Source organism: Dromaius novaehollandiae, chromosome 4 (assembly GCF_036370855.1).
Source record: "Dromaius novaehollandiae isolate bDroNov1 chromosome 4, bDroNov1.hap1, whole genome shotgun sequence".
NCBI classification, from domain to species: domain Eukaryota; kingdom Metazoa; phylum Chordata; class Aves; order Casuariiformes; family Dromaiidae; genus Dromaius; species Dromaius novaehollandiae.
The window spans coordinates 67944743-67967997 of NC_088101.1; the positions used below are offsets into that span (position 1 = coordinate 67944743).

At 41.8% G+C, this 23255-nt stretch overlaps 1 protein-coding gene and 1 non-coding gene across 4 annotated transcripts in view; one reads left to right on the top strand and one right to left on the bottom strand.

Annotated features, from left to right (window-relative positions):
- On the bottom strand, positions 1 to 3907 carry LOC112995484 (uncharacterized). The gene is made up of 3 exons (XR_010389109.1): positions 2913 to 3907; positions 1865 to 1921; positions 1 to 535 (listed from the first exon to the last, which is right to left on the bottom strand). It is a non-coding gene; the product is annotated as an uncharacterized LOC112995484 (transcript).
- A 1616-nt stretch (positions 3908 to 5523) lies between these two features.
- Positions 5524 to 23255, top strand: part of SEL1L3 (SEL1L family member 3) — a 37794-nt gene continuing 20062 nt past the window's right edge. For all 3 annotated transcript variants that reach the window (XM_064511339.1, XM_064511340.1, XM_064511341.1), the window contains exons 1-9: positions 5524 to 5736; positions 10434 to 11001; positions 12953 to 13079; positions 16017 to 16138; positions 17463 to 17578; positions 20016 to 20071; positions 21121 to 21253; positions 21867 to 21999; positions 22756 to 22902. In XM_064511339.1, coding sequence (XP_064367409.1) covers positions 5659 to 5736; positions 10434 to 11001; positions 12953 to 13079; positions 16017 to 16138; positions 17463 to 17578; positions 20016 to 20071; positions 21121 to 21253; positions 21867 to 21999; positions 22756 to 22902 — 1480 coding nt within the window. In that variant the 5' untranslated portion in view covers positions 5524 to 5658. The remainder of the gene's footprint in view (positions 5737 to 10433; positions 11002 to 12952; positions 13080 to 16016; positions 16139 to 17462; positions 17579 to 20015; positions 20072 to 21120; positions 21254 to 21866; positions 22000 to 22755; positions 22903 to 23255) is intronic.

A 23255-nucleotide genomic window follows, 5' to 3' on the forward strand; every position in this document is an offset into this window, starting at 1 on the left:
TTTAAAAGGAAGACATTTTAATATACAAGTTTATACTCGTCATGTTATATTTTCTGCACTGATCTCTCTCAGAATATACTTCTATCATTCTATTATGTTTTCATAATAAAACCACAAAAAGTAATTCTCATACCATGGAGGAAGCTGTAGCAGTCTGCATCATTTATTCTATTCATAATTTATTATAGAAATGTTTACAGATTAACCACAAAAACAATTCCACTTCCCTCTTGCCAAGGAAATAAATATTTCAGTTCTAAACTCAAGAATCATTCAGCTTGCTTACAGTCTGTGCATTATGCCCCAGGATCCACTGTCAAAATAGTATGTTTTTTCCTCTTGGCATCCCAACCAGTAGTGTTTGTTGTTCCTCATGTGCCCACACAGCATATTCAGCATTCTTTCCACCAACACTTGAAGACACACGTCAACATAAGACGAGGCAACTGAAGATGTCCATCTTCAGTCCTGCCATGCGATGCACTCAGCCAGCAACATTACTTCCTTCCAAATGGATCAGACCACACTTTTAATCCTACAAATCAAATAGGAAATTCCAGAAGTTCAAAGCTAGACTGCTGAAACAAGTTTGGTCTGCTACTCCAGCCTTGTGTACAAAACAAAGAATGAACCTCTCTAACGGCTTCTGTACTCAGCTCAGAACTCTGCTTAAGCTTACACAAATATTTTAGAAAGACAACCTCATATTGATCTTAAGCTTCAAATAATGGAAAATCCATCACATCCATAGGTAAGGTGTTCCAATATTATTACTATCACCTAGAATAACACTTTATTTACATTTGAATTTGTCCAGGTTTTGCTTTCAACTAGTGGATCTCAACTTTTTCATCTAAATTTAGCCGGTGATGAAAATTTATACTGAGGAGCCTTGGTCATCAAGTACATACATCTCAGATAAATGGGACAGGCCGATCCTCTTTAATGTTTCATTAAAAAAAGGCAGGTTTACCAGACTTTGATTTTTATAACCCTTTTCCTATTTCTCATCAGTGTTTCAGTATTTGCTTGGACAGCGAGTCCTGCACTGATGACTTAACTGATAAATGTAGTAAGGACATGATATTAATCCTATTTGATTCTCCCCTGCTGTTGATGTTAGGTTTTTTTAAAAATAGGAAAAAATTACCCTTTAACATACTTGGATATGACCTACTTCATCAAGACAAGCATTCTCATGCACATAAATGAGAAGTTCCAACCTTGAATACTTAATACCAGTTCCATAACCTATGAAACAGCAAACTATCAAGGATGGTCTGTCACACTACTATATTTTTTTTTATTCTCCTCATATGCTTTTCTATCCCTTCAACTAGTAGCAGCAGCTATCAAGCTCTTAGCATTGCATTCAAAATTTTCCTGAATATACTGAATTTCTGACTTACTCCTCTTCCTGTGAGGCTGGAAGGTACCACTTTATAAGCTACAGCTCATAAAATGTGCCTAAGCTGAGCTGAAAAGCAGTATTTCACAAAGCAAGAGCACAGAGAGTATATTTGTTACAACTAGGCCTCAGACCACTTATGGCTGCTGTTAATTTCTAAACCAGCTCAAAGTCAATTTCTGATGTAGAATTTGACATTTGTTTATTACAGCGTGGAGATATCAGAATTAGTAAAACTTATTTGGTCAATTAAGTCAATTTAAAAACAAGCTTTGTTAAATGCAGAATTTTTAAATGAAGAACCGGCCTAGGAAACATTTTCTTGATAAGTTTATTATAAAATTAAAATAAATTAACATATTACTTGAATCTATTCTTTAAGTCCACAGAAGTATTCAGGTCTTACTTCGCAAAGACCTGTGAAACAATGAATATAAACGCATGAATCAAGTATACCTGGAGGCTGAATATTCTCTTGAACAATACCAGCTCGGTTTATTGACTGCTCTTTCTCTGGAAAACAGAACAGAAAGAATAATACTAATAAAAAGAAAATACCAGACGTCCTGATAGCACCTAATAAAATAATATTGAAAATTATATTCATTCTGGATGCTATCCTGTAAATTCTGGTCTACACAATGAACAGCAGGTCTATTTTGGGAGATTATAGCCAAACTATAAGACAACCATCTTAAAGTAATGACTATTTCTTCAAAAAGATGGAAAAATACCTGTCACGACACCACAATTTAAGGAATGACTAGTACTTTTAGGAGCTATCACTCATATGCTCAACATAAAACTTTAAGAGTTTTATTCTTTCCAGAAGTAGCGATTCTCCAATTTCAGGCCCTGAAAGATGTTACATTCTATCTAAAACAGATTTCATGGCAGCATCTATAAAGTCATCACTTGTAAATGTTGCAAAATTAAATACCAGGGGTGGTATTTTTCCATGCAATTGACCTGTCTCAGATTTTTAAGTTTCAACCACTTCAAGAACAGAAGTAGGCAAATCTACATCCTGTTAAGTGCTTTACTATTGTAGTGCTTTGGAGCACAAAATCAAAGCTTGGCCGGATTAGCCTTTTTCCCATCCCATTGCACTTTCAAGCCTTTGAAAAACCGCAGTTTGTACATCCTTAGGGGAAACCCGGAACTAAGTTCACCTTAAAAACCAAAAACTCCATGTTTTCATCAGACTGTTATGAAAATTAATGCTTACGCAGCACTCATACTACAGTGATGTCAAGAAAAACTCACAGGAAATTAATAAAGGTGTCATCAAAGCAGACTTTGACCAACATGTAATAAATAAAGCCTAGAATCACATATTAAATAGCAAGTTTAAGTACTTGCTAACTGCATACTGCCTATCCTGTGTGCTAAATGGAGATTAAAACAAACCTAACCTGCTAGGGTTGATCATATAATTCACAACTACAAAAAAGGAAGCTTATCCATTAGTTCTGTTATTTCCTTAATACTGAGTCACACTTACCATTTTCAGAAAGCATGCCACATGCAAAAATAAGCATAAGGTTTTTTAAAAGGGAACAGAGCAAAAAACCGTATCTTTGTGTGCAGTTTCCAAGTTCATAAACATACTTTCCTTAAACAATTTTGGTTGCTTGCAAGTTAAATTTTACTTCAGCATGGATGTGAGGCTAAAGTCCCTCTGAGAAGATCAATAAGTTGGTTAACTCTTTTCCTTTTTTTTTCTTCCTAAAAATCCTTTCAGCCGCCTGAAGAAGTTAACCATATGAATCTTCATTTTATTGTCATTAGCTTCTACAGTTTGTAAAAGGTCAAGTGAGGGGATGAGATTTGTTACACCAAAACTTTCCCCCTCTTCCTTTTACAGCAGTTAATAGAGGTTTGGGAATAACACATGCTCCCCCTACTGCTTCTGCGGCGCAGAGCACCCGACTGGACGGCTGAGGTTTCACACGCAGCATCCCAAGCTGTCAAGTCCTCAAAAGCTCCCTGATTACAGAGTAACTCACAGCTGGGAAAAAGGGGGCCAGCTGTGCCCTGCAAGGGCTCGAGCAGGTCCCCTTTGCCGGGTTACTAACAAGAGAGCGTGTGTTTCTTCACCAGTCAGATTCAAAGAAAACTCTGCAGACTGATCACAGCTCTAGCACATCACTGCCATTGCTAAAGGATGCATTACCACGCCTCGAACCGAACATTTCAATTGGGGCTGAAAAACATAACTCGGATAACTTCTTTATGGTACCTATGGCTTTTCTTAAAGTAATTATTTCAGAGAACAGCCAGGCGTATTTTTAATCACCCTCCGGCCAACGATTTAACCCAGCCTGAAGCAGAAGCACCCCGAGGCTTTTCGCTGCTACTCAGGCGAACAGCCAGCCAGCCGCTCACCCAGCGAGCCGGGACACGCGGGTGCTGCTGCCGCCGCCGGCACGGCACGGCACGGCACGGCACGGCACGGCACGGCACGGCACGGCACCTCCCCTCCCCGCCCCTCCGGGCGCCCTGGCCTCCCCGCGCCCCCGCCGCGGCCGGCCCCGGCTCACTGTACTCCTCCAGCTGCAGCAGCGGCCGGAAGTAGATGGGGTAAAAGGCGGCGCCCACCACAGCCGCGAAGCCGCCGAAGATGAACACGGTGCGCAACAGACCCGCCATGGCCGGCCACCGCCCGGAAGCTGCGCGCCCCCCGCTTCCGGCGTAAACAGGAAGTGGGGCTTGTCACGTGGGACTCCGCGCCGCCGGCGGGGGCAGGGCGGCCGTTAACGGCGGGGCTCTGCGCGGGCGGTAGCCGCGTGTACCGAGCCCGGCTGCGGCTGTGTGTCCCTGCGGGTACCGCTGTGCGGAAAGCCAAGCAAGCTCCCCAAAGCCCGGGGTCTCTGAGCGGACAGGTGCCGCCGCTCGCATCGCCTTCCCCGCGGCTCCAGGCGGCGGAGCAGGCCGCCGCGGGGCCCCGCTGCCTCCGTGCCGGAGCGCAGGCGGCAAGGGGAGCCGCGTGCGGCTGCTTGGCCAGGCCTCAAATACAGAAACGTGCTGGGTTTTGGTGGAAGTGTCTTTGCATGCTCACGTGTATCAGAAACATTCTTAGTTTTGAGCGGAAGGAGGAGAGAATGAAAAGTGCTTTAGCACCAAATTGGGTGTGTAGGTGTCCTATGAAAAAACAGAGTTTTCAACAACACGACCCTTTTAGGCCGTTCCTCTCAGTCACCGTTCACGTGTAAGCTGTGTCTGCCAGGAGTCTCCAGATCGTAGATGTGCAACAAAGGGGATGTTTTAGAAGCACGGAAATTTCAAATACTATTTTACTGATACCTGATAGTCCCTCTCACACACGAAGACAGCTTAATAGCGGAAGTTATCTTCGCCTTCCTGACACAACAGCTGAGTTTGCTGTGGAGAAGAAAGAGGGGTGACTGGTGCCCCCTTCCCGCACGGGCTCCGCTGACGGTCTGTGGGACGCAGGGCACCCCGCCGTCGGCTGGCTCGCGCCTCCCACCGCTACAGCGGAGCAGAGGGGCCGCTCGGGCCCGGGGCGAGCGCCAGCTGCCGAGGGAGCAGGAAAAGCGGCCTCGTACGCCTGCGAGCGCTCCGTGCCGCCTGCGTTTCTGCGCGTATGGCCTCTGCCCCTGGGTAAATGGCGCCGAGTTTCGTGCCTGCACGGTCATTAGTCATCTGCGCGCAGGATGGAGAAACTCCCAGTGGGTTCATCACGGTGAATTACAGGGTGGGAGCAGCCCTTCAGGGCTGAGCTGGAAGGAGGCGGCCAGAGGTGCGAGGCGGGGCAGGGCGGAAGAGCACGAAGCGGGGAGCAGGCGGGCGACCCTCAAACGCGGACGTCCAGGCGGCGACCGCCGCTGCGTGGCTGGGGCGGGAGCCGCGGGGGGAGCCTCAGTGCCGCCGCAGCGCCTGGAACTAACCCCGCGCCCCCGGCCGCGGGCAGGTGCTTGCGGGGCCTCCGCGGGCTGCGAGCTCGGCCCGTAACCGGGCAGCGCGGCGGGCTCAGCCCCCGCCGGGAGGCGGCGCAGCGCGGCAGCGGCTCCGCGGGCCCCGCGCTGCCGCCGCAGCCCCGGGCGAGGCGCCGCCGGCCGCGCCCGGCCCCGCCCGGCGGGGCGCGGCCCGGCCCTGCCCGCGCCACCGGCCCCTCCTCCAGGAAGCCGGATCCGCCTCGCCCCGTCCCGTCGGCGGGGCCGGCCGCGCTGGGCAGCCTGCAGCGCCGCCGTCGCCACCACGCCGCTGGGCGCAGCCGCCGCGGCAGCATGCGGCGCCCGGCGGAGCCGCCGTGCGGGCCGCGCCGCGCCGCCCGCCGCCTCCTGCTCCTGCCGCTCCTGCTCACGGTGAGTGGCGGCCGCGCCGTGCCGGGCCCTCCGCGGGGGCGGCGGGAGCGCGGCGCTGCCTCCCGCGCCCTGGGCGGGGCGGGGGGGCCTCAAGGCAGCGGGGCCCACGCGGGGCCTCCGCCCGCCACCCCGGGCTGCGCCGCGCCGGTGAGGGAGGCGCGGGGCCGTGCGGCTGCCCCTGCCCCTGCCCGCGCCGGGCCCCGGCGGCCCGCTGCGCCCTGCCCTGCCCTGCTGCGCGTCCCGCGGTGAGGCCGTGTCGCGTCGTGAGGGGTCGGTGCGGAGCGTGACAGGAATTCCGGCCTCCCCATCCCGAGGGAGCGGCGGCGCCTCGCCGCCTCCTGCTTCGCGTGTAGCTGCGCGTGTGAGCGCAGTGCGGTTTGAAAGCACCTGCTGAACACAGCTGCGCTTGTCTCCCTCTCTTCATGGCGCTAAACGCAAGCTCCAGCTAAAGTTTTTGTGTGCGTGTGTGTTACTGATGCTGACCAGGAGCGGGTCGGCACCTTTCTTTTGGTGCGTGCCTCCTCCTAATTTAACAATTCTTAAAATGCAGCGTGACGTGGCAGTTGCCACAGGTGAAGGGCTGTGGTTATCTGCTGGCTTCGTGCAAACAGGTGCCGTTTCATCACGTTTTGCAGAGTTTCTGCTGGGGCGAACTCGCTGAGGATCCCACTGAGATCTTATTCCAGCTAGTGAAGCAATATCTTTTGATAATTTCTGTAATACTTCACAGTTTAAAATTTCCCCTTTCCTACCAATCTTTGTGAAAAGTGATTCTTCTCCTAACACTCTTGAGCACACTTGAGCAAACTTCTTCAGATTCAGATTTCAGGAAAAAAAGCCATGTGGTTTATATGATTATAAATATAACCTTGTAAGTCTAATAAAAACTCATATAGCTTCAGAAGGACTGTGGAGCGGCTCTGTGAAATTAGATGGATGTGATTGCTCAACAGCGTGAGCATCCGCAGAGCTGGCAGGCTTGGTGTTACCTCTTCCTGATGGTGCTCAGTAAAGCCCTTAGCAGATGCAGGTAGTACAGCCATCCATCACTGAGGGTGATTTTGAAATAGAGGCTGAGAGAGACGTAGAGCAGACTCCCTGCCTCGAGGACAACATGGAATGGAAATGAAGGAGTCAAACTCGTTAAGACAATTTCTTCACGCTATCTGAGATGATCCATGCTGAAAGAGGGGAACAGAGAAGATGCAGTCTCTCTCACTTACTGCATGGGCCTAGAAGTTACTGAGAACAGTTACAAAAGTGACAAATTCCTCCTGAAGCAGGACATGTACATGTTTGGGCAGTTACGTTCAGGGATGGTCTGTCTGCTGATGGATTTCTCCATCCGTCAGGTTGTCCATCGCAAGGTTGCCCCACACAGTGAGGCCTCCACAGCTTCCTTGTTGAACTCTGGCTGTTAGTTTTATAGTAACATTTTTAATCCAGCATAGCTGGCCTGAGTTAAGGGCTCCATTTACTACATTGGGGAACCTTTTTTATTTCAATCTCATAATGACACTCATTGTGTAATCCTTTCATCCTGGCTTTCTATAATCAGAGATTATGTATAAACATTATCTGAGGTAATGGGGAGGGAAAAGCTAGGATTCCTGAGAGTAGAAACATTTAGATAATATGCATGTTATATAGTACGCTGAGGAGCACTGTGTAGGGGCAAGCAAGTGGTTAACGGACTCAACCACAGTCTAGAAGAATTTACTGTCTCCAGTCTCTGCTGCTGCTGGATCTGTGTGGAGCTGCTCAGGGGTCTATGCCCTGTGCTCCTTCCTAGATGAACCTCCAGAAGGATTTATTAGATGTGGTGTAACACCAGACCCAAAGGTTTTTCATGCATTTTTGCAGCATGTGTCTCAATTAATACATCCAGCACCAACGAGTACAAAGAAGCAATTTTTGTGTAGGTCCACCGGAGCTGCTTGGCAGGCCTGGCACTAAGTCCAGAGCAGTACAGCTGACACAACTGAAGCTGACTTCATGCAGTCAGCAGTCACTGTGCATCACGCTTCAGTGCTCTAGGAACATGCAGCTTGTTCTGCCTGGGACTGGCTTTGGGTTGCAGAGCTTACTACTTCAAGATCCCCAGCCCAGAAAGCAGCTAAATTCCTGCCAGACCCAGCCTGGAAGCAGACAAGCCATATGCACACACTGCTGCGTCTAAGTTAATAAACCCTACCAGACCAAGGTTGTCTTTGCTGGGAGCCAGCTCCTATATTTCTGCATTGGATAAAGCACTCAGGTAACTGAGAGCTTGCTGTATGTATTTTGGCTGTAAACATGTGCATGTGGTAAGGACGTACTGGTAACAGAATATGTTATAGTGTCTACCTGGTAGTCTTCATTTTTGGATAACCACTTGGAAGGACTTCCATAATCTGGGAGCTGTGTCACGAGAAAGGTAATAATACATCACACAGATCAGATTGTTTAGAAGTGTTTCTTATTGTAAGGTCAGAAGCTGTTTAATAAACACAGGCAATTTCCACCAAGTAAAAAAGGTTTGAAACAATCTGTGGTTGCTGTGATGTACCTTTAATGGTTTTAGAAATATCTATAACCATAGAAGAACTATGTAGGAATCTTAAAATAATAGTATCTTTGTCAAGTCAAGCCCTGAAAAGTGTTAGAATTAGTATTAAAATTAAAGTTGTCTGATGACTTTTATGCTGGTTTTTGCACGTGTGTTACTGCGCGATGTAACTTTTCCAATGAGCAGCAGACTCCTATTACTAACTATTCCTTTTTATCGCCCTCATTAGGCACTGCTAAATAGATACCATTTAAACTCTTGCCCTCAGGTAAATTTGTCAGATTTGAATGGGTGTTTCTACTGTGCTTTCCCATTAGTGACAGAAAAGTTAATTTAGTTTTTACAGTATCCCCGTTACAGAATGAGAAATGAGGCAGAGACTGAGGAAGGCTGTTACTGTGAAGAGTCTACTTTTTGCAGGTACTCAGCCTAGATCCTGACATTGCAGTGTTTTGCATTTCATTTGTTTAAAGTGTGTGTCTTAGTGATTACACATGCATTTATCAACTTGCAGCATCCCTGCACATCTGGTCTCCTCTGCCTCTTTTTGGACACCAAGAAAATAAAAACACTTAGTTGGTTGTTCTTGTGGAAACTGGTTTAAGTGACAAGTTCAGAAAGACGTAGGGATACGAACTAGGGACATTACCTAAATTTGTCCAGCTGCCTGCAATGATATCCTGCTTTTTCTTCCGAAAGTTCCTTCACTCAGTTACATCTTCCAGCTTCTACCTTAAATAAAGCCAAAGTCTTAGGAAAAATAGTCTCCTCTATATACTGCTATGTTCTGCTTGCAACGTAGAGGTCTGCTGTATGTTTGAGGATGTACGGATTCCAGGGGAAAAAACAGCGCTTGATCATATCATTAAATGCAAAATCATCATCTGTAGGAGCAAGGGGGTTGTACAGTCAGACTTATTTCTGGCTTTTCCCAATATTTACAGCTTTGAAACTTTTGCCACCTTAACATTTTTTTCAGTGTAGCCCTCAAGCAGTGTCATATTTTTAAGAAGAAAAAAGCAGAAGAGGTCATCATAAGGGACTTTACTGAGCCCCATCTTGGATCATTAGCAAGGTCATGTCCTTCAGACAATATCATACTTCTGATAGTTCTACAGACTATTTGGCTGAAACTTTTAAGTGTTTCAAGAATTGCAGTGAAATCCAAGCTAGATATCCAAGATAAATTTTAGTCCAATTTGTTGAAGTCTGGCCAAGTTAAAAGTCACTGAAGACAGATCTTCTCATTTTAAATAACCAACTTCCCTGGTAATATCAAGTGACGGTTCTGGGTATTTTAGACAGAAGCACAGGGTCGGTGGCTGGCCTTCCAGGCTGCGTAATCCCCAGCAACCTTGGCAGTGCCTCAAGGCAGCTGCTGACTGCACAGCAGGAACAAAAGAGGTGGTTTGAAGCTTTAGAGACAAGAACTTCATGACGGAGGATAATCCCAGTGTATGGCCTGGCCAAGGCACTCACTCTCAAAGTACTTTCTAAGATACGTGGCTATAGAGAGCAAAAGCTGAGCAAATGCTGCCTGCTGGCCTTGCTGCTCGGTTTTGTAAGTGCACCTTCAGCATAAGAGCGTTTCTGTAATAAGCTCCTAGCGCTTTATAAACGTGAATTTGTTCTCAGGAAACCAGTGCTGACTGCCTTAGTTATTATTCCTGCTCTTCGGACAACTGCATGAAAGGTAGCAAAATTAGGTAATTTTTTTCAAAATATGTAGATACATGAGGATGCAGCAGTACAACTGAACAACAATATGAAGAATAAATGCTAATAAATTTTAGTAGTTGTTCTTTAGGCCTGGTTGTGAGAACATGTGTAAATAGCATGACGTGTAACTCAGTATCTCAGTAAACCGGATTCTGCTTGCGGAAGGGCAGAAGGATACACCCTGTAAGTACAGTTTGTGTGTAGAAGCACATATAACTTTTAACCTGATGTGGGTTACTTATTACCATTAAAACTTCGACAGCATCTCTTCAGTAATCCATAGCTACTTGCTGTGTGAAAGAATCTTTGTATTTTGGAGTCTGAGCACTGTATATAAACTTTTTGCTTATGCTGTTTTCTGTTATTGTTGTGAATATGTTGGTAATCGCATAAACTTAGTTCTATGATTAACTTTTTTTTTTTTTCTCAGAATTTTGTGCCAGCCTTTGGAAAGGAGACATTACGGACAACAGCAGTCACTCCACAGTTTGAACGAAACATGGATCATATGGACTTTATTCATTTAAACATTTTAGAAAAGAAAGTTCTTAACAACTCTGAGGTTTCAGTTCAGTATTTATGTTCTAAGCCTTGTATTGTCAACCTGGAAGCAATAGCTTCCTCAGAGTTCAGGACTGGTGTGTCCGTATATAGAAGGAGATGGAAGGACGAGAAGAACCTTTATGTTAGTAGAACGCGGCAAGTGCATTTGAAATTTCCAAGCATCATGGTTTACAGAGATGATTATATCATCAGAAACTCAATAATAGTGCACAGCGTGATCCTGTACGCGTGGATTAGTCATGCATCGGTTAGCAGCTATGATGTTAAGCAGAACGAAAGCTACCAGCGGGCAGTTGCCAGGAATTACACTTTTTTAGAAGCAGTTCCACCTTTTAAACGCCCATATAAAGACCACAAAGTTTGTCTTCAGTGGGGTGCTGACTATCTGTGGACACTCCAGGCAAACAAGATCCCTCAGTGCCCTCATGAAAGTGGTATGTGCAATGGCACTTTGGTTTTTTTTTTTCCAAGAGAACTGATGGTATCCAAATAACATCATCTTCAGGCTGTTAAAAAGTGCATACCTGTAGTAAATATTAAATGTTATGTAGAATGACTTACTTCTGTGGCAGAAATGTTGTGGCCTATGTTGTTGAATATGTAAGCCTAATAACTTACAGGGCTGGAGTTGCAAATGACTGCGGTCCTGTACCCGCTAAGAGCTGGCTTGCTCTGCCCCAGGCAGCTTGGAGATTTCTAGCAGCGCTGCCTTGTAGTTTTTATGTATGCTCACAGAACTTCATTTAAAGCCAGCTGAGGTCAGTGGGCATCATTTCGTTTTCTTCAGAGAGATTTGTTCAGTCCCTTATTTCAGGGCCAGTCCTACAATTCCTACGGATGTATTTCTCATACAGGAAGTCTACTTGACTTCTACTTGAGATCTTGGACATACTTTCAGAAACAGATTTTATAAGTCTTTATAGTGCAGTCCACTTTATAGTGGGTTTTTTTTGTCTGAAGCTATTATGGACAAGTAATTTTTGCTTTAAAAATGAGCTGGTTTTAAATACAAAAATGTTTTTAATAAATTTATTTTTTCATCAATCTAGTACATTTAGGCCAGTGTCAATTAAATAGATGCATTGTGTTTGAGCATTTTAGTTAACTCTGAGTTCTGTTCAAATACAGCTTCACACAAATCGCAAGGAAAAATAACCATCATCTGGTAAACAAGAAATATATCATTTAGAATTTGCTAACACAAAACATAAAATTTTAGCATTCCTAGAAAAATAAGTTTTTATATCTTAGGTGTATCTTACTGGTTAGCAAAAGAAATACTTTATTTACTGCCATATTTATATATTTAAGTATTTGTGTATCTAAATATAAAGCCTATATTCTGTGTTGTCCAACTTTATAAATTACTGAAACCCACAATTCTGCTTTACAAGTTTTCTCAGAGTTCTGCTGATTTTTTTCTCTAGCTTTACATCTGCTGATAACTCTCTTCTCACTATATATTCAAAGCAGAACATAGAAGCAAAACAGTTATTTGCTTTCAAAGATTTCTCTCCTAGAAAATCCAGTGAAGGTATTTGTGTCATTTGTTTTCACTACATTGGCATGTAAATACACTGAGGATGAACAAGGAAATGAAGAAGTTACTGCCTTCAGAGGCTTTCCCAAATACCTGCTGGAGGCATATGATAAGAGCATGTGAACACTGTGAAACATTATCATATGCATTATTTAAATACATTTGTTTAAATACATTATAGAGAAAAACATTTAGTATAACAAGAAATAGGAGGCAGTAGCATTTTATTTGAATTTTTTTTTTAACTCGTAGCTAATTACTTAAATTTTTTTAGGAAAGCTGATGATATGTAATGGCCTTGGAGGTATTTTTCCTGATTCTTAGCAGGGGCAGCATTATCGGTTAGATTTAGTATAGCATTATGCATGTCGGTATCCATCCATACATACGGTATAAAACGGAGAGCTGAAAACAGAGAGCAGGCCCAAGAGCTGTGGAGCATTCTCACGTAGGTATAGCCAAAGGTAGAATTATATTTAAGTGAATAATGTAAATCAAGTTTTCCTCCTCACTAATTTAAATGGACATTATAACTGGTGCTTTAAGTATCTTAGATTTAAATCTTAGATTTAAATCAGTCCATTCTGTCCCTGTTTCTAAACAGCAGCTGGGAATGGACTCCACTTTATTTTCTGTGGGTCTATTCCTACCTAAGTCTATTTCTATTCCTACCAAATTGTAGGTCAGAAAGTGAACTTGTGCTGAAGGACTTTTTGAGGTTTGCATTAATTTTTAATCTGTTGTATGATTCATATGTTTGACTGTGTACAAGTATGAGCTGTTAATGGGAGGGGCAGTTGTCAGTGCTTGTTTTCAGGCATGTTAAGAAAGGTTGTATTTTGCAGATGGTGTCCAGATTCTCAGCTTCATATATGCATCCAGTGGGGAGAAAACAGGAATCGTGAAGAAATTTGAACAATTTGAAAACAGAGAACTTGAGACAGTCAGACAGCATCAGATTGATTATCCAATGTAAGTACACGCAAATTACTGAAGCCGGTTGCAATTAATTATTAAAGGCTGTAGTCTGTGCTTGGACTCTTAGGCTGCATATCACCAATAAAAAGATTAATACCTACTAATATGAGAAATGACTCAAAAGGAAACTCTTTAGGGGTTTGTTCTGTTTGCTTTCAGTTTTGGAAGGAATTAAGCTCAACCTCAGAACAATACTTATCTTAGTGTGGTGCTGCATAAGGGAGAGCAGGGGTAGCTGTAACTTAGCTGGGTAGCTACTGTTAGCAGGATAGTTTGTATGTGCTGTCATGACCAGACTGCTGCTGGTACGCATGCTGTCCCATGACTACCTAGCCTGAGGTTTTCTGTGCTGCAGAGAGCTCTGCGTTTCAAACACCTTTGCAGACTAAGTGCGGAACAGGGTTTCCTGCAAGGGCAGCCAGTGTGCAACAGCTTTTACCCTTTACATTCACACTCTAGTTTATTTTGCAGCAGCAAGCCCTTACTGGTAGAGTCCCCTGCCTAGACAAGTCGTTTAGCTTGAGCTTATACTGTTTCCTTCCAGCATTCCCATGTTAACGGTCCTAGTTGTACAGAGTAAAGCACCTAGGCCCTGCACACTGTTCAGTCACAGAGGAATCACACTGGGAAGATCACCTTTCTCTACGCATCTCCCCCTTCCCAAAACTATCATAACTCTTCAGTCACGTTTTGCAACTTTAGAGGAGCAAATAGACATAGCTCTCCCTCCCACCAGAGGTTGTTACACCAGCACCCCTATTAGAGACAGGGAATGATCACAGGAACTTGTGCTTGCCTGCTGGTTTGCATTTGGCCTGTAATCGCAAGAAGAGTGCCAAAAAAGCCTTGCCAACTAGAACAGGTTCCGTAGGAACTAATAGCATCGAACTATGCACTGAAGTCGTAAGTACGGAGCAATTTTTAGCTCCTAGCCTCTTCAGGATGGGTTCACACACTCTGCTGCCCTTGGCACACCAGTACAGTTGCGTTCTGCTTTTGGCACGGAGGTGCCAAGGGTTTGGATGAGAATATATAGCATGAATTTATACTGCTTTTTTCCTGCTCCACACAATTCCCCCCGTATTGTCTTCAGGTTGTCTCTCCAGTCTTAACGTGAAGCGTTGCCTGTGCGTGGTGGCTGCATGACAGCCTCGGATAGCTGTGTTATGGAATAGGAGAGAAAGAGGTCCTCACAGTTTTTTCCTTCAGCTGTCTCTAAGTGAAGGGTGGCTGCCCATTGCACCAGAAGGCAGACAGAAGCAGATGGATCAAACTAAAGTTACTTGTTTGACTTCAGTCAGGGATTTAGTTGATTAAAGAAGATCCCTCTTAAGCTTTCCAATACAGACTTTCTTCTGTCATTTAACAGGGCAGATGAGCTCAAGTGTAATGAAAGCGGACTGGAGATAGACAGCTGTCATTTGAGGCAGCTGCCAGCAGACAGTCTTCAGCAAGGTTAGGATAGGACTGTAAGGGACTATGTGCTCTTTACAGCCTTCTGCAGCTATGGAAAATGTAAAAAGAGTCAGCATTGTCCCAAACTCTCTGTCCCAAGAAATATGTCCAGAACAGTCATGTGCTCAGACTGGCAGTCAAGGATTAAATGGAGACTGCAGTGTTTAAGCTTGCTGTAATGCCAGAGATGGAAGATGGCAGGAGTGATACACAAGTATAAGTAGTATTTCTGGAAGCACAGTGTTTGCCTGTAGATTATAATGATCTATTTACAAGCGATCATGATTTATAAACCCTTCTACCTCACCCATATACTGCCTGTGGAGGATGTGGCACTATTAGCTATAGAAGGTGTAGACTCTTACTAGAGGAAACGTCACCATATTTGCATTTTTTTTTTTTTGAAGTGGAATGCAGCTGTGAGGCTTTCAGGTCTGCATTGGTTTTGTTTAGGTAAAGATACAAGGTACTGTATGTTTTGTAACTTTTCTCAGAGGAAACAAGGCAAGCTGACCCAATTCTAAGCCATTATAAATAAACAAATACTGACATTTTTCTTAATTGTAGAAATACAAAATACAAGTGGTATCTCCTAAAAGTCAGTAAGAAAAGAGAACTTCTTTATCAGGAGATGATAAGTTAGGATTTTCAAAAGCATTCAACATTGTCCTAACTTTGCTGTTATGGAAGTAAGTGGTCCCATTCCTGTTAATAGCACTGGAAGCAGTTCTAGTCTGGCACAGAGGAGCTCTTTAAAGTAAAATACTGTGGTATAAATTCTGCGTTTAATGCGTCAGCAAATCTGCTTTATAATCTCATCAAAGTCAGTGGAATTGCTCCAGCTTTGTACAGAACTTGCTCAATAGATAGGGTTGTTGGGCCTTTGGTTTGCTTTTTATTTGCCACAACTCCATAGTTTGTACAGGCTCCACCTTTATTTATCCTGCAACAGCTGTTCGTATCTGTACTACCCAGAGGCTGGATTCATTTTTAACTGCCTTTCCCAAGCACATTTCCACAGTTGGCATTTAGCATAGAAGAGATACCTTAGTTTTTACTGATTTCCACAATCAAGATTACAGGAACATCCATTTGGGCATTTTTCATGGAGTCTGATTGCATGAGGTTGACTCGCAGTTGTTGCAGTTGGTTTTTCAGTTCCCTGTTGATGTGGGATCTGGCCAGAGCTCAGATCTGCCATGCTGGAATTGATTCAGGTTACACTCCCTTCCTCCCCTTTCATGTCGGTACCATAAAGGTGCACAGGTAAGAGGAGGTCACAGATCCAAAAATCTTATGTACTTTTGTTCTGCAGATTTTTACTGTATAGAATGTGTCCAGTCCCGAAGATTACATGTGTAAAACAGGTTTGCTGAGTTAAAGTGGAATGCATGCTTTTCAAATTACAGAGGTTTTAAAAGCCAAAGAGAGATTTCTCATCAAGAGTGGACTGATCATTTCTTTTTGCTCATGCAGGTTCACCATTTCAATGTGGCTGTATTTGCTGCATTACTGTGAAATTGATCTGTGTGGCGTACTCTATTTTATTGATCCGAAAGAAATGTATAGTACTCCTGCTGTATTTCTAAATGAGGAAGGTAAGTAATATTGTAAAAGGCCTTCTGAAGGGGACTAACTTAATCTTTATAGATCTATGTCTAAGAACAACATTTATAAATACATTATTAGACCTATTTTGTGAAACTGATCGCTTGTGAAGTGATTCTTTTTGTCCATTATGTCTGAAAAGGAAAGTAGCTACTATGTTAATAGAGTAAAACTGAAAAACAGTTGCATAAGCATCTAATCTTGGTTAATTTCAAGAAATATCTGTTCACTCTTCTGTTTTTTTCTTCAAAAGCAGTCTGTACTATCAGTAGGATGGACTGAATCTTGTAGGTCAGAAAAATATACTGGGATTAAACAGTCTTATCTTGATAGACAGCCTTCATTAATATTGTAATATTGTGCCCAGTTCTTACTTCCTGAAGAAAATTTGGAATAGCCTCAGAGAAAGTCCAAATGGTTCAAGTTCTCTCCTATACTGTGATGTTCAAGAAGCTCAGTCTAATTCCCTGATCCAAAAACAGGTTGAGAGGCAGCTGGTTCTTTCATAAGACACTGCATTTTTTCCCCTCTCAGAAGTTTCACGACTAATCTCTTCCTTTTCTGTTATTTTTGCTGTTTCTATTTTCTCTGTCATGTTATGAGTCCAGATGATTAATTGTTAGAATAGCTGACCTAGGGCTTTGGACCTTTTCCATTATTCATATTATTTCCGTTAAAAACTTTTCTTTAAAGAACAAACAGAAATGACAGCTCAGCTAGAAATTATTGGCTTGATATGAGATTTGGTTGAAGAAGTTCTAGAGCTTGTTCTATTCACAGCGTTAGACTAGATTAATGAAATAGCTTATTAAGCTTTTAAGAACTCAGACCATAGTCTGACTTCTGCAATTCCAAGTAGTAGGGCCTAGAGTCATCTGGTGCCTGGTCATCGCACTTTCTTGCATGCTAATAGTAGTGCACTGGATAGATACTAATGTCTCCTGTTCCCCTCTGCGGTTTGCTGCAAGTCAGGTCTGCTTCCTGGTGGTTGAGATCAACCGTAGTGCTGCTCTTGTTTGTCTGAAGTTTAGCATGGGTTTATCCTTCAGATAAGTTGGTTTGACTCAATGATTTCTTGTGGGAGCCCATGCATTAGCATCTGATATGTGTACCTGAAATACGGAGCGTTTCTCTGTGATTTTGTTAGAATGGATGTATTGTTTGGTGAGTCCCGAGATCTTTGTTGGCAATGAAGAGGATGGAATCTCTCTGAATAATACTATAGGAAACCCATTCTTAATGTCAGTATTTTTATGAAGTTTATTTCCTTTTTTTTTTTTTTTTTTTTTTTTTGCCTTGTTGTTCCTCTGTCAGGTTATGTCCATATTCAGATGCACCTCATTAGAGGAGACGATCTTGCAGTGAAAACTAGTTTCAGCCTTCCTCTGAGGCAGTGGTTTCGACTGGATCTCTCCTTTAAGGGTGGACAGGTATGTGTGCTACTGAACTACAGGAACAAGACTGAGATTTGTCAAATTCGATTATATCTCTGACAACTGTTTTAACAGCTAAGGCTGAGAGAAATAGTGTAGTTTGCACATGTTCACATAGCAAAAGAATGAAAACCCAAAAATTAGAAATTGGCTGGATATGTTCAGAACATCCAACTTTGGGAAATCAGCTTAGTTGCTTGAGGTAAGAGCCTAGAAATACTATGTATTCAGTGGGTATCCTGGTGCACAGTTGCTGTCTGGAGACTTCAGACTATATAGGCAACCAGGGCTCCTAGCTAGATACCTTACTTAGATACTTAAAGTTACATGGTGTGAATAGCCCCTAGGGATTGGGACTTAGAGGCTCAAATGTTTTTACCATTCTGATATGAAAATTTAAGTGTCTGGACTTCTGTGTAGAGTAGCAGGCCTCTCGACTAGATGTTATTATTAGCATAGTTTTGCTGCTAACAGCAGAAAGAGTAACAACATTTTCCACTAAAACTAACATTTTTTTGGTAATCTAAAGTCTACCCTTGTATAATAAACATTCTTCTGTATTCCAGTTGCTTTTACTTAGCATAGGAAAAAAAGTAGAAGGCACATGCAGTTTCCTAAGATTTGCATATTTAACAAAGCAGCATAGGATTGCTTGCCATTAAAAGACAGAAAAATATTGCACCATCCCTCTCTGGTAGATCAAATACATAATTTACATTTTAAAAAATCACAGTTGTTTTTCACAAGAACCTTCCAAAAGCAACTCTGAAAACAAGTCTCTCTCCCTGCCTGAGTTCTTGTTTCTGTCTCCTGCTGTTAAGACATTAGAGTGTGAAAATCATCAAAAATTTTTCCAGTCTTTTTTCTCTCAATTTCTTTTTCCTTGAAAATGCTTAAATTGATTTCATTTTGCATTGTAAAAATAGTTGCTAATTAATCAGCAGAACAACTGAAGCAAATTGGAAGTATGAGGTAAAAGGCTGATAAAGCTGAAATAGACAGAGCAATGTAGTCTGAACTACTGCCATTCCTTCTGTACCCCACCTGTATTTAAACATGTAAATGGTGAAACAGAGCCAAAGTTCCATAGAGCAGACTTGTCTTGCAAGAAAATCAGGTAGGAATGTACAATTATTTTTAATATAACATCATTTTTAAGGATTTTGTTAAAAGGAGAAGTGAAATAAGTGTTTTCTTTTGTGCATTCAGAACTGTCTTTCTCTGCTTGTTTAAACTATAGTTATAAGCTCATGGAAAGGGAAGAGCATGTGGATTGAAGCTCAGCTTCAGGTGCAAATGTAATTGCTGCTGTCAGTGTTGATGTAAGGTATATTAGTGCCTTCTTGTTGGGAATTTGATGATTGCTTGTAAGATCAAATCAAAAAAAGTATTCTTCTATCAGAGGGCAGAATGAATTTACTCAGGCATGCGGTAAAACCTATAGTAAAATAATTTACACTTCTGGATGAATTAAGGTAGCCACGATGAGTTTAATCAGCACTCTTGTGGAAAGAAGAGGAAGTAGAGCCAAACTAAAAAGCATTCCGGTACTTAGAGCCATTCTCTGGGACAGATGAAGCTGTGGTGCAGTTCCATCTTACGGTCATGACTTTCTGGAGCAAGTTATTAAATCCTCAGAAGGTACACAAACATCTCCATATTTAGGCACTTATTTCACTGTCGTCCATTAGATACGTTTAGTCCAGTGTGAGCTTAGGCAAAACACATGAATTGGGGAAGGCTGGGGAACTGAGGCATCAAGAAATGAACAGTCAGATTTTATGAGCATTTAAAGATGCAGATGAATCCCTAAAGGTACCCAGGCCCTTGAAATAATTTTGCAGGGTGCTTATGTGAGTTCTTAGCTTCTGAAAGCACCAACACGTCTGAAAATCCCATCGTAGGTTCCTTTTCTGGTATGCAAATACCTTTAACCATTCTGGCGTTGGAAGTCTACCTAATACATCTCTCATAGAAGTAGGAGTTCAACCCAGACTTTTTAAAGTCATGGTGTATTATTTTAGCCTGAAGGCCATTCTTCACATGTAAGCTACAGCTTTTTGAGGAGATCAGTGTTCTCTTAATTTAGCGTCTCTCCAGTACATAAGCAAAACTGTCTTTCACACTCTGGAAGAGTGAAACCTTCAGCAAAATACTAATGTCTCATAACTGAACACAGGAATGAAACAGCTGTAGCATGCAACATCTGTGCTATTTTTGTTGTTTTTCTTCTCTCACTATTGGCCAGGACGGACCAGTACCAACGCTTTCCATTAAACTCTCCTAACATAAATCAGAGAGTAACATCATCGCCTTTAACACGGAGGAGATACAACAAGCTGCAGCTGTGATTCTCAAAATTATGAGTTATGTGCTTAAACAACATACCTTGTAATATTTAGTCTATTTTAACTAATATTTTATATTCTTTTAGATAGAAGTAAGCAGCGTTGGGAAGAATTTGAAAAGACATCATCATCAGTCTTTTACGTAAGCAGCACTTTTCCCTTTGCCAAGTAATATATGTATGTGTTCAGAGGTGGAGAATAGGAAAAGGAGGGTCTAAGTTTTTAACTGGGATTGTAGATGACTGTCAAAACATCAGTGCTCTCTTTCCACTCTTACGCTCTCAAAAACAGCGTGCATTGCTGTATTTGCGTTGGACAAGATCTGATTGTTTCTGTTGATACTATGAGTTATTTGATGTTGCACAGTCTGGTGCTGGAGTCTGACCCAAAGCCCCACTAAAACTGAGGTCAGGAGCATTGGGATCAGTCTTTGGATGAAATCCTGGCCTCACTGAAGTCAAGGGAAGTTTCACTATTGCTGTGATGGAACTAGGATTTTACCACTGAAATTATCTGCTTTGCTTAGGTAGATAGCAAAATCTCCTTTCATTTTTTCGGTGGCATGATCATTGTACCTCTCTTGTCAAGAGGTTTGGTTTTATTGTTCTTTCTCTATCTTTGATTCTAAGCAACTGAATCATATGCCATTTTTTAAAAACAGATCTTATATTATTGCCTTTCACTCTAACTTAAGACTGACTCTCTCTTGTATAAATAATTAAAAAAACCCTTTTCATATGGAAACTATATAATAATAAATTGCATGGCAGATTTCAGTGTTGTTCTTTCTCTTCCCCATTGTGATTTACAGACTGGAAACTGTAAATCTTTAGATAGTAACTACAAGAGACAGGGACTTTAAATTTTCATGCCATTTTTACAGAGGAGTGCAGGAGAGAGGTGAAATTGAAATCTTTGAGGTTGTTTAATGATGCATAAAATTTCACCTGCAGTGTCAACAAAAGAAAACTCCCTAATGTTTTAATGTTTGTAATCAAGGTATTTCTTAAATCTACTCCAGAATTTACCATATTGGATTGCCGAATGGATTCTGAGAGTAAACAGAGGGTAAAAAGAAATAGATGCTGGCAATGAACTTAAGGCTGTCAGTTACCAAAGTTATGAGATATAAATTTCTTTTTCTTTCATAGTACCTCCTGATAGCCAGTTTATTTCTCTTATGTTCTCAAGTTTTAGGGAAGATTTCTATTATGATGACACCGCTGGATATTTTGTTCTTGGAGGCAGTGGATATGCAAATGGTATTGAAGCATTCTTTGGACCTGTGAAATACTATCGTCTTAATGTCCTGGAAACAGAACAGGTAAAGAAAAGCAGTATTAGACAATGTTTAAGCGTTAGCAGCCAGCTGTGGTTTTCTTTTACCTAGGGAAGTTTCACTGGGCTCGTAAGAGTGTTCGATGCAAACAGACACAGGACCTTCTTGTTTACTGGAGCTGTTACCAAGTGATAAACTTGCTATCAAGCATAATAGAACTTGGGAGTATATAACAACGTATGAGCATTTTCCACTGAAATCAGGGGAAGTTAGGTACTGCTTCAGATGCTAAAAGGCAAGACTTCTAGAAGTGGATGTGAAAGCAATGTTTCTAAATCTGCATATAAATAAGGACTTACATTTCAGCAGTGCTCAGCAGTGATGATGCAGTATTGAACATATTTGTTTAATTTATGGTTTTGTTGAAACCTGTGGTAAAAGTCCCATTAGCTTGATTGGGATTGGAAATTCATCCCCTGTATCTTGGATTATGCTAACTCTTTAAGGCCATAGTATCTTGTGGTCATCATCAGGTTGTCTGGCACATGAACATAATACAGCTTTGTTGTGAACAATCTCTTTCCTGAGAAACAACAAGTTTGTCAGGAACAACAAAAACAGAGTAGTTGTCATTTATCCATTATTTGCCTTTGTCTAGATTTCTAACCCTCTTTATGACAAAGAAACAATGGAACAAATTGAGCTCTACAATGAGAGATGCATGGACATTCAAGAAATAGTTTCTGTGTACAGACACATTGTAAGGCAAGGCCAAGCTGTGCAAAAAGATTGTAAGTATTGACCTAAGAGATATGTATTTTAAACTGTCATTTTTGGAGACCTCTTTTCTTTTCTTTTACCAGAGACTGGATAGTGATTATCAAAAGTAATCTTAAATTTGGCTATACACATAAAAAGGAAAAAAAAAAAAAAAGCAATTTGAAGGGGTTTAGCCTCATTACTGTTGGCTAAAACTGTGTTTTTGTTCCTGCAAAAGTTTTCGTGCTGTGGAATACAAATTTAAATCATATTTTTGTTTTTTCTCCTCTAAAAAGACGGGCACATAAAGGGGAAAAGAAATGTTTTCAAGCTTAAATATAAAACTGTTAAATTTTCTTTCTTCTGTTTAATCCCCAAATGACCAAAAAGGCACATGTATTTTAAGTCCTTTCCCAAAACTGTACATTGTTTGCTAGAGTATCTCTTCCACAGTTGCCTGATGGGAAGTAATTGACAGGTTTATACCAAGGCTTTATTTAATGAAAGAAGGGTAACACAACTTAAATGTGGGCTGAACATGAGTTTATGTTTCCAATTAGAATTTCATTACTTGCATTGTGACAAGATTATGGAATAGAGTGTATCTTCTTTATTTCTAAGTGACCTATGCTAGCGGTATCAGTTTTTAACGTTGCTTTGTGTTAAAGATATGCCTATTTTGTCCATGAATTTTTAATTTATACTAAAAACATCTTTTTTCTACTAAAAGCTTGTTATAAAGACCAGCCAAGCCAGTTTTCAGGTCTTAAATACCTTATTTTTTCTAGGTGACTATAAAAACTATTATTCAGAGCAGATTTACAAATATGGAGAGAAGTCCAAATGTGATGGCTTCATGTGGGGAAAAGAACTCAGGGAAAAATACCACAGTTTGTTCAAACTGTTGCAAGAGATGGATTTCAGTTCGCCAGATGGTAATCATATTTTATTTTACTGTTCTGAAATAACACTGCAATACATGTCATATATGTTGGCATGCTTTGACTTCAGTTCATGTTTTACAGATTTTTTTTTTCATATCACTTAATTTAGCAAAGGAGTGTCATGTAGCTTACATGTTGCATTGCAAATGAGAATGGCTTATTAAGTAGAAGGCGTAAATACAGATATACTTATGTTTGTAGTGGTTAGTTACTTTGAGATAGCCTTTTTGATTTTGATTCACCATTCCCATTCAATAATTCCTTGCATCTCTGGGAATTTCGGCAGTCTGCATTAAAAATGCTGTTCGGCTTGAGAAGGAATAGCAAACTCTAACTCAGTAAAG